At 39.4% G+C, this 12,455-nt stretch overlaps 1 protein-coding gene across 1 annotated transcript in view; it reads left to right on the top strand.

The window, feature by feature from the left end:
* The window catches only part of LOC139749626 (transforming growth factor beta receptor type 3-like), a 141,621-nt gene that overhangs the window by 107,577 nt on the left and 21,589 nt on the right, over nt 1-12,455 (top strand). The window contains exons 12-13 of the mRNA XM_071663762.1: nt 7,236-7,429; nt 7,988-8,083. Of these exons, the coding sequence (XP_071519863.1) occupies nt 7,236-7,429; nt 7,988-8,083 (290 nt within the window). The remainder of the gene's footprint in view (nt 1-7,235; nt 7,430-7,987; nt 8,084-12,455) is intronic.

Below are 12,455 nucleotides of genomic sequence, written 5' to 3'. Positions count from 1 at the left end.
ATTTTCCCCATTAGAGAGTGTTGTCTAAGTGGAAGTTTGAAGTACAAAGTCAGTTTTCACCCAAAAAAGTTAGACTTCAGTAAGTAGATCTGCTCAGTGGATTTCCAAGAAACTGATAAGGATTAGATTGTTATTTACAAAAGATGCAAGTAGCATCCTGAATTTTGGAAGGTCTGCCTTAATTTGGGCTTTGTTCAGTTTACACAGGTCTCAGGGCCATATTTAGTTTACTCAAGTCTCAAATGCTGGTAATGAACTGCTTTGCAAGTATGTGGAATTTTTGTGCTATCATTATAGTCCTTTAAGAAAGTTGATATGATGTAGTTAATATTGCATGAGTAACATCTGTGAGATTTGCTAAGGTGATGAGCCAGAAAATTGTCAGATATTAATCAGATGAATGTCCAAATAGTCAGGTGGCGCTTATAAACATGTTGAGTTGGATCTCAGGAAAAAACTTTAATAGAAAATGTCTTCCCAATAAACCACTAGCTCAGATGTCTCTTAAAAACCCTATCTATTAATTTATATCTCTGATGGCTGTTCTCTCCATGAACTCCCATCAAGGGATGACCAAGGCAGAAGAGTTTCCACATTCCCCTGTCCTTACATGCCTCCCTTACACACACCACTCTACATATCCTTCCCTTGTTTCTCTTCCTTTAGTACTCTTCCACACTCTTTCCCTACATCACTGGTGGTCTTCCTCTCTCACCAAGCCCTTTAATCATACTATCATACACTTTCCCTGTAAACTCCCCATCTTACATTCTTTTCATATGCCCAAACTACCTGAAAAAGTATTAGGTTTCACCTTCTCTACCTTTTCACAATTCATTCTCTTCATTTCCTGTCATATCAAATCTCTCATAACCCCCTTCCCCATTACTTTCTTCATTCTGTCTAGTCATACCACATGCTACTCTTGAGTATCTCATTTCTACAGCCCAGTGACTCATCCCATTTCCATGTTTCAGTTTCATAGGTCAGGATTGGGAGGATTGTGCTGCCCCTTAATCCTTTCTTTACTTCCATACTTGTACCTCTATCCCTCATTGTTATATTAAGGTACCCAGTAACTCATGTACTCTATGCTGTTCTCTCCCTTATATCTCCTTCCTTATCACTAAACTTACCCATGATAGCTCCCATCATATCACCAAAATTACTCATGATAGCTCCCAAGTACTTATATTCTCTCTCTTCTTCCAGTCTTTTTCTCCCCATATCTGTGACACAGGTTAGTACAATGTCTTTTTTCACTATATATGGCTTTTTCAAAATCTATACTCTCTCTGTTTCCTTTCACACACAATTACTTTAATTTTACTCACATTTATCTTAAATTGCCTACACTTTCAGACATCATAGAAAAGCCATGATGACATCACACAGCCCTGCCTCACACCCACATGTATACTGAAACTTTTGCTCAACTTTCTGTCCTCTCATACACTTATATTGGCTACTCTATAGAAGACTTTCACACCATCCAACAGTTGTCCCCCTATCCCACATATCCGAGACACATCCCATGAAGCATTCTATCACTAATATCATACACTTTCTCCAGATCCATAACAGTTGCTTACTCCTTCTAACTTTTCACAAGATACTTTTCCCTAGTCATTCTCACCACAAAAATATAATCCACACATCCCTTACCTTTCCTAAAAAAAAAACCATGTTCCTCATTTATTTTGAATTCATTCACATCCATCACTCTATCAATCAGCACTTGTATGTGCTTTTCTTGGTTTACTTAAACCTGGTTTTCTCCTATGATTGTTAGATTTATCCCTAGAATCTTTTCCCTTGAATAAAGGAACAATAATAACTTTCACCCAATCCTTAGGTACTCCTGCTTTCACATTAGATTTCATATCAAATGTATCAACTCTATCACACTTTCTCCTCCGCACTTCAGCATTTCAACTGTAATCCCATTCACTCCAGGTGCCTGTCTTACCCTCAGCCTCATTATCACCCTTTTTACCTCCCTTCTTGCTGTAGGCCCCATGCACTTATATCTTTTTACTTCCATCCTCCATACCCCTGCATGTAGCAACTGCTACCTCACCTGCTGCCCACATTCATCATTTCATGATAACACTCTTTCGATCTTCTTTTCACTTCTTTCTTTTATTTCTTACTTCTCATTTTAAATTTCCACTCTTACATCAACCTCTCCTTTTCCACTTCTTTCCACTTTCCAATACAATTTTTTTTTTTTTTTCGCTGTCTCCCGCGTTTGCGAGGTAGCGCAAGGAAACAGACAAAAGAAATGGCCCAACCCACCCCCACAGACATGCACATACACACGTCCACACACGCAAATATACATATCTACACAGCTTTCCATGGTTTACCCCAGACGCTTCAAATGCCTTGATTCAATCCACTGACAGCACGTCAACCCCGGTATACCACATCGATCCAATTCACTCTATTCCTTGCCCTCCTTTCACCCTCCTGCATGTTCAGGCCCCGATCACAAAATCTTTTTCACTCCATCTTTCCACCTCCAATATGGTCTCCCTCTTCTTCCTCGTTCCCTCCACCTCCGACACATATATCCTCTTGGTCAATCTTTCCTCACTCATTCTCTCCATGTGCCCAAACCATTTCAAAACACCCTCTTCTGCTCTCTCAACCACGCTCTTTTTATTTCCACACATCTCTCTTACCCTTACGTTACTTACTCGATCAAACCACCTCACACCACACATTGTCCTCAAACATCTCATTTCCAGCACATCCATCCTCCTGCGCACAACTCTATCCATAGCCCACGCCTCGCAACCATACAACATTGTTGGAACCACTATTCCTTCAAACATACACATTTTTGCTTTCCGAGATAATGTTCTCGACTTCCACACATTCTTCAAGGCTCCCAGAATTTTCGCCCCCTCCCCCACCCTATGATCCACTTCCGCTTCCATGGTTCCATCCGCTGCCAGATCCACTCCCAGATATCTAAAACACTTCACTTCCTCCAGTTTTTCTCCATTCAAACTCACCTCCCAATTGACTTGACCCTCAACTCTACTGTACCTAATAACCTTTGCTCTTATTCACATTTACTCTTAACTTTCTTCTTTCACACACTTTACCAAACTCAGTCACCAGCTTCTGCAGTTTCTCACATGAATCAGCCACCAGCGCTGTATCATCAGCGAACAGCAACTGACTCACTTCCCAAGCTCTCTCATCCCCAACAGACTTCATACTTGCCCCTCTTTCCAAAACTCTTGCATTTACCTCCCTAACAACCCCATCCATAAACAAATTAAACAACCATGGAGACATCACACACCCCTGCCGCAAACCTACATTCACTGAGAACCAATCACTTTCCTCTCTTCCTACACGTACACATGCCTTACATCCTCGATAAAAACTTTTCACTGCTTCTAACAACTTGCCTCCCACACCATATATTCTTAATACCTTCTACAGAGCATCTCTATCAACTCTATCATATGCCTTCTCCAGATCCATAAATGCTACATACAAATCCATTTGCTTTTCTAAGTATTTCTCACATACATTCTTCAAAGCAAACACCTGATCCACACATCCTCTACCACTTCTGAAACCACACTGCTCTTCCCCAATCTGATGCTCTGTACATGCCTTCACCCTCTCAATCAATACCCTCCCATATAATTTACCAGGAATACTCAACAAACTTATACCTCTGTAATTTGAGCACTCACTCTTATCCCCTTTGCCTTTGTACAATGGCACTATGCACACATTCCGCCAACCCTCAGGCACCTCACCATGAGTCATACATACATTAAATAACCTTTCCAACCAGTCAACAATACAGTCACCCCCTTTTTTAATAAATTCCACTGCAATACCATCCAAACCCGCTGCCTTGCCGGCTTTCATCTTCCGCAAAGCTTTTAGTACCTCTTCTCTGTTTACCAAATCATTTTCCCTAACCCTCTCACTTTGCACACCACCTCGACCAAAACACCCTATATCTGCCACTCTATCATCAAACACATTCAACAAACCTTCAAAATACTCACTCCATCTCCTTCTCACATCACCACTACTTGTTATCACCTCCCCATTTGCACCCTTCACTGAAGTTCCCATTTGCTCCCATGTCTTTATTTTTATTTTTATTATACTTTGTCGCTGTCTCCCACGTTTGCGAGGTAGCGCAAGGAAACAGACGAAAGAAATGGCCCAACCCCCCCCATACACATGTATATACATACGTCCACACACGCAAATATACATACCTACACAGCTTTCCATGGTTTACCCCAGACGCTTCACATGCCTTGATTCAATCCACTGACAGCACGTCAACCCCGGTATACCACATCGCTCCAATTCACTCTATTCCTTGCCCTCCTTTCACCCTCCTGCATGTTCAGGCCCTGATCACACAAAATCTTTTTCACTCCATCTTTCCACCTCCAATTTGGTCTCCCTCTTCTCCTCGTTCCCTCCACCTCCGACACATATATCCTCTTGGTCAATCTTTCCTCACTCATTCTCTCCATGTGCCCAAACCACTTCAAAACACCCTCTTCTGCTCTCTCATCCACGCTCTTTTTATTTCCACACATCTCTCTTACCCTTACGTTACTCACTCGATCAAACCACCTCACACCACACATTGTCCTCAAACATCTCATTTCCAGCACATCCATCCTCCTGCGCACAACTCTACCCATAGCCCACGCCTCGCAACCATACAACATTGTTGGAACCACTATTCCTTCTAACATACCCATTTTTGCTTTCCGAGATAATGTTCTCGACTTCCACACATTCTTCAAAGCCCCCAGAATTTTCGCCCCCTCCCCACCCTATGATCCTCGCTTCATGGTTCCATCCGCTGCCAGATCCACTTCCGCTTCCATGGTTCCATCCGCTGCCAGATCCACTCCCAGATATCTAAAACACTTCACTTCCTCCAGTTTTTCTCCATTCAAACTCACCTCCCAATTGACTTGACCCTCAACCCTACTGTACCTTGTCTTACGCACTTTATTTACCTCCTTCCAGAACATCTTTTTATTCTCCCTAAAATTTAATGATACTCTCTCACCCCAACTCTCATTTGCCCTTTTTTTCACCTCTTGCACCTTTCTCTTGACCTCCTGTCTCTTTCTTTTATACGTCTCCCACTCAATTTCATTTTTTCCCTTCAAAAATCTTCCAAATGCCTCTCTCTTCGCTTTCACTAATACTCTTACTTCTTCATATCCACCACTCACTACCCTTTCTAATCAACCCACCTCCTACTCTTCTCATGCCACAAGCATCTTTTGCGCAATCCATCACTGATTCCCTAAATACATCCCATTCCTCCCCCACTCCCCTTACTTCCATTGTTCACACCTTTTTCCATTCTGTACTCAGTCTCTCCTGGTACTTCCTCACACAAGTCTCCTTCCCAAGCTCACTTACTCTCACCACCCTCTTCACCCCAACATTCACTCTTCTTTTCTGAAAACCCATACAAATCTTCACCTTAGCCTCCACAAGATAATGATCAGACATCCCTCCAGTTGCACCTCTCAGCACATTAACATCCAAAAGTCTCTCTTTCGCGCGCCTGTCAATTAACACGTAATCCAATAACGCTCTCTGGCCATCTCTCCTACTTACATAAGTATACTTATGTATATCTCGCTTTTTAAACCAGGTATTCCCAATCATCAGTCCTTTTTCAGCACATAAATCTACAAGCTCTTCACCATTTCCATTTACAACACTGAACACCCCATGTATACCAATTATTCCCTCAACTGCCACATTACTCACCTTTGCATTCAAATCACCCATCACTATAACCTGGTCTCGTGCATCAAAACCACTAACACACTCATTCAGCTGCTCCCAAAACACTTGCCTCTCATGATCTTTCTTCTCGTGCCCAGGTGCATATGCACCAATAATCACCCATCTCTCTCCATCAACTTTCAGTTTTACCCATATTAATCGAGAATTTACTTTCTTACATTCTATCACATACTATACAACTCCTGTTTCAGGAGTATTGCTACTCCTTCCCTTGCTCTTGTCCTCTCACTAACCCCTGACTTTACTCCCAAGACATTCCCAGACCACTCTTCCCCTTTACCCTTGAGCTTTGTTTCACTCAGAGCCAAAACATCCAGCTTCCTTTCCTCAAACATACTACCTATCTCTCCTTTTTTCACATCTTGGTTACATCCACACACATTTAGGCACCCCAATCTGAGCCTTCGAGGAGGATGAGCACTCCCCGCGTGACTCCTTCTTCTGTTTCCCATTTTTAGAAAGTTAAAAAAATACAAGGAGGGGAGGATTTCTGGCCCCCCGCTCCCGTCCCCTCTAGTCGCTTTCTACGACACGCGAGGAATGCGTGGGAAGTATTCTTTCACCCCTATCCCCAGGGATAATATACATATATATATACACATACACACACATACACACACACACGCACATATACACACACACACATACATATATATACATATAAAAATGTAAGAAACAATTTCTTATTTTCCTTAAACTTTTATCTTTCTTCCAACATCTTCATCTACTCTTTCTTTACTTTCCTCCATCAGCATCTTAATGTTTTTCCTCATATATCGGATAATCTTCCCTCCTCTTTGCTAAATTTCTACCAGTACAGTCCTCTTGACCCCATCTACCAAATGCCTTTTTCTTCCTCATATATTTCTAATCTCATTTGTCCACTGTGTATTTCCACTGTAATTCATATATCTTACAATCTTTTATCAAAGTACTAATTCTACAGCCTTTAAGTCTTTCTGTAAGCATTTTGATTACCTTATTCATACATGACTGTTTATCTGCATTTCTATGTCCCTGTCACACATGACTGCCTTCCTATATTTACTGCACTTTCATCTAAACTTTCTGTCACCCTTCTTTCAAACTCCTCTTGCATTCTTTCTTATTCATCTCCTTTACCAACACTTTTACTTCTCCATTTTTCCTTATACCATACTTCCACATCTCTCTGATCCTCACCTTCATAAGAACTGGAAAATAATCAGAATCTCCAAAGAATCCTCTCAACTCTCGCATCTAGCGCACACATTTTCAACCTTTCACCCACTGCCACATTATTAGTCCAACACCCAAGTAGTCAAACATTGTTATGATTAAGACCCACTTAGTAATGCCCCTGCTGTTTTATCAATTTTTTTCACAATTAATACTATGTACTTATTTGCTACCAGTGATGCCATGGACAGAAGCATATGATGCAGACCTGAGAGTTGTGTTAGAAGAATGTTGGCTAAGTAACAGCTCCATCCCAAGCCACACTGGTGCTCCCCATGAGTTGCTAGTGAAGAAATCATGCCCCTTCCACCCCTCAGTGGTTCTGGAGCCTTTGCGTTACCACAGCCAGACATCCAGCTTTAGCTTCCAGGTAGTTATTTTGATTTTTGAATCTTGAACTTTGATACCATATCTGTCTTTATATTTAGCAATTCTGACAGGGTAATTTATTAATTTATAATGCTTCTTTACAGTTCTTATTTCCTTTCATCCTGTTTGTGTTGTCATCACTCACTTTGTCAGCAATGAAAACTCAGAAAAATAAAAATTAGATCATATGATAGTGTATATCTTGATGAAGGCTATTATGTTTATTGATTATTTGCTATTTCTCTCCCTGTTTTGTGCATCTTTGACATCTTCCAAAAAAGAGTGGCACATTCAGTCATCCCAAATCATTTTTATATGTTAACTATCTTTGTACCCTGAAGAGTCAAATACCCAAAAAACAACATTCAGAATATCTCACGATGATGGACCATACTGACATGTTCAAGGAATTAAGTGTTGAAGAGATGTAGTAAATGAATCTGTTGAAAAGACTGAACAACAAGTAATATTATATTGATAATGTAAGGTTCTCATAATTTAAATGTGATACCCAGTTAATTGAGATGTCATTCTTTTCATGATATTTCTAATTCAACAGGTCCTCTCAGACTACGACTATTTGGTCTCCTTCTATCTCCACTGTCAGTTGGGAATATGTTCAGCTGACTCACTTCCACGTCCAGCAGTTAAGCGGGTTAGTCATCATCAGCTTTTAATGGATGTGGGGAATCATGTACTCTGAGTTTCCTTTTATATAAAGAAAACGATTTACCCATTCTTGATTTCTGAAGTAGTAGCTTGTACTTCTATTTTTTTCACTTATAGAGTCTTGAATTTCTTGAATGTTCTTTACATTAACTACTTCTTTGCTAAAGTATTGCATGTGTTAGATAGTCTGTTTCTGCTAGGACATTTCTTCACATCTTTTGCCACTCCTTACCTTATGTTTCCTTTCGTGCCATCATAGTGGTCATTTCCTCCCTGTCTTGAAAGACCTCCCTTTTTTTTTTTGTCATCATGAGGAACTTGAGAATTACAATTGTATTTCCTATTATCATTCTTTCTTCCAGTATAGAGAAGTATGTGATAACTGCTGACCTCTCTCTGTTGTTTGTTTAGTTATACTTCAATGTATGTTGCCCTTTAGTGGGCCCTGTCTAGTGCAGCTTTATGCCCTTAAAATGGTAATCTTTTGATAATGCATGGTTTAGTGTTAATATTGTTAACTGACAATGTGAATCTTCCAACCCTTGCCTAAATTCCAGTTGATGTGTGATTCCACCACTTATTCATTAGAGTCACTGGCATTTTGCCACTATAGCTGGAAAATATTTCATATCTCAGATGCCCATGTATGTTGTCACAGATATGTAAAGAATGTTATCTTCCAGTCTGTCTGTGGTGAGCCCTTATTCTTAAATTTAGTACTGAAAGGAGATGATTCTGTTGAGTACTAGCTTATGTGGTAAACAGTACTTCCTGTCTTCAGATATTTACTGCAGTATTAAGAAAAGAAAAAAATCTTACAAGGGATCCCCACACATATTTGAGAAACACATACAGGTGCCACTTAATCTACTGAATCTACTTTCTGGATCTTCAAAGACTTGATCCTCATGGCAAGGAGTCTGTCTATCAGTTGTACCCAGTTTTACCATCTTTACGTCAATTCCCATAGTGGAATTACCAAGTTTTAACTTCCTCAGCAAGGACAATTGCTACCTATCCTCTTCAATACTGTGTACATTTTTACACACAAATTCAGAAATCTAAAAGCAAACCCAAACTGCAGTGGGATGCCTGGAACACACTTACAGGTTATGATCTCAGCTAGGTACTCCCAATAGATGTAAAGTATATGTGATATATAACAAAAGAAATAATCGACTTTGGAATCGTATGAATTCCAGTGGCACCTGGACTTAGACTAGACCATACATCAGTAGTGCAATGAGGTTGCCAAATTTTATGGGTGATCTACTTTCTATGATATGTCATTGGGGAAAAAGTAAAAGATACTGAAGTATGACTTATTAACATCAAAACTTTCCATATACTGGTCAATCAGGCAACATGATTCTGAGTGGTCCATTATTATGGAAAGCGTTGATGTAAAAAGGGAAAACTGACATGTATAATGAGAAAAAAGTTACTGATAATAATTCCTCGAAAAAATGAATTGTCCATCAAAACAGTGGTTAATTTAATGTCTATCTGTGAATGTTTCCATTTACAGAGTTATAATCAAGAACTGATGTATCCTCACCAGGATGTAATTAAGAAGATCCAGTGATGTATGTGTATATATGCATGTGTAAGTATGTATGTATACACATCTATGTACAAGTGGGTACTCACATGCATGTTGGTTTGTATACATGTATATAAGTGAATATGTGAGTAATTACCTATTTGTACTAGATACAGGGGAAGTTTTACACTCATGGGACCCTATCTATTTAACTCTCTTTACTATCATAAAGATTTTAAAACTTTTGTATCCCCTCCACATTAACTGCTTCCTCAGTTTATTACTTTCATCCACCACTTGTATACTGTAAAAGTACTGCTAATATTATTACTCAAAAGGGATAATTTAAGGACCTGTACCTCTGCTTGAAGCAAAAATGAGTGGTATGGATTTGATTAAGGGAATGTACCACAACCAGTCAGTTAGAAAAAGAGAGAGAAAAAACTAGACATGAAAACACCAGACACTAAATATTTAGGGATGCTGTGAGAACTTGTTAAGGAGCTAGAGTTAAGTAAGCAGTTCAAGGACCTTGAAGGAAGTCATGAGACTAGAGAGGAATAGCAATGGTGTTTGGGAGGAGGGTCCAGGTGATACCAAATCTGAGGAAAGAAGATAACATCAAATATAAAAAGGCAAAATCTAATCTACTAGAGGCTTTGAAATCATAGGAAACATTTGATGACAGTGTTGGACAAGAAATTGCAGGAGCATTACCAGGAGACTTTCAAACAGAGGAAAGGACAAAAGTACACTTTGAATTTACTGGAATAATATCAAAAGTTGATCATTTCGGAAAAAAGACAAAAGCACACATACACACAGACTGATAAAAGCTTTGCATGGGGAAGATTAGGTGTAAATTTGGAAGCAGATCACTGAGCATTAGGATTGAGGGAAAGCAACTCATGCCTGGGGAACACAAATAGAGGTACACAGGAAATTGAGTTAAGGGGTTGAAAAAATATGCTTTGTCAGAGATGAGACAATCTAGGAAGTATATGGGCTGATTGATGGAAGGCTCAGAAAAGTACAAAGAGACACTACCACACTGAGGGATCTAGCTGAAAAGTGGGTGGCACCAAAATTAGAAAAATTAGTAAAGCAGGATGTTGATAGATGTTAATCACATTGGTTATTTTTAGATTGGAAGATCATACACAAGAAAGAGAAAAAGAGAAGGAAATGCATATTAAAAGAGTGCTGGAGGCTATGGGACTGCCAGAAGTGATTTCTCTGGTGAAAGAAGGGAGAAGAATAGAAATTTATAACCAAGAAATGAGGAGGCTACCAGCTATGGTTACATTTGACTCAGAGTCCTCTAGCCAGGAATTACTTAGAAAAGCTAAAAATCCTAAAGGTATGTTGGAAGTCCATGGGATATTCATCTAAGGAAGAGAGGGCTGAAAAAAAAAGAGTACAGTCAGAAGACTGGTAGTTTCAGACTGAAAGTAATGTATTCGCATGTGGATTGGTTAATAGTCAGTGGTAAAGAACTGGAATTTAAGGATTGTATAAGGGTAAGTGCACCTAATGTTACTGGAGTTGAGGAAACTAAGCCTACCCAAGAGGTAAACTCTCACCTGTTCTGCCCAGAAGGGTACAGGATAGCAAGAAAGGTAAAGTAAGGGGAGGATTATCCCTCTTAATAAAGAAGATCCTCATGTTTCAAGAAATAGTGGAGAATGGCCTATTCAGACAACTCATAATAGGAATAGTAGTTGTATGGAAGATGAGCATTGTTATTATTAGTAGTATGTAATCCTTCAAAGAATTAAAGTGAACCAGAACAAATAGACAATAACAGCGAAGGAACAGACAGGATGATATATAAAGCAGTAAAACACTCACTGAGAGATGAAAAACTTTGATTGTAGGGGATTTCATTTATAAAGAGATAGAGTGAGAGAATTTCGATTCTCATGATGGTAGGGAGTCATGGAGACAAGGTTTTAGAGTGTGGACAGGAAAAGTTCCTGCACCAGAATGTCACGGAGCTTAGTAGGACAAGAGGGACTTGATACATTATTATCTTCACTCTCACTAGCGTGGATATTGAGAACATTATATTCAGTACACCAGTTGGAAGAAGTGATAATGAAATGCTCAAGTTTGAATATGTAGTGAAAGAGGACATTAAGAGAGCAGAGGTTGACAGAAAATAAAGAGGAGATATAATTGTGGAAACTTCACTAACCTCAATAATTTTTATGGTAACATAGACTGGGAAATGGAATGCAGTAGCCAGGAACCATGGCATTATAGTGGTAGGTTCTATGAAATTTCCAGTGAGGGAGTAGAAGCATGGGTACTTCAAGCCACAAGTACATAGGAAATCGTAGGAAAAAGGAAGGGATGGTTTAATGAACTATGTCATAAAGCAAAGGAACTTTGGGACATGCATAGGTGAAGATATAACGACTCTTTATCCTGGAGCTAGCATCATCAAGGTATAAAAGAGCCCAGAATTAGTATTACAGGATAAGAAAAGAGGAACAAAGAAACTTTGATAAGAAAGTTTTGAACAAGGCAGCTGAAAATCCAAAATTATTCCGTTAATTTATGAGGAGCCAGTTGTCAATTAAGGAGCAGCTGATTATGCCTAAGGATTCAGAGGGAAATATTGTAGAAGATGATTTAAGGATAATGAGGAAATGAATTACAAGGTCAAATGTGTTATCACTATGGAAGACACTTTAGCACCTGCACCAGTGAGATGGAATGGGAAGGAGGTTTTGGAAATTGTTGAGATATCTAGAAAAGATTTAACAGAATATTAAAAGGATTTGACCCATTCATGGCTCATGGTCCTGAT

The sequence above is a fragment of the Panulirus ornatus genome, chromosome 7 (assembly GCF_036320965.1).
Source record: "Panulirus ornatus isolate Po-2019 chromosome 7, ASM3632096v1, whole genome shotgun sequence".
NCBI classification, from domain to species: Eukaryota; Metazoa; Arthropoda; class Malacostraca; order Decapoda; family Palinuridae; genus Panulirus; species Panulirus ornatus.
The sequence above is the reverse complement of the archived record's forward strand: the minus strand, read 5'-3'. Positions and strand labels throughout refer to the sequence as shown.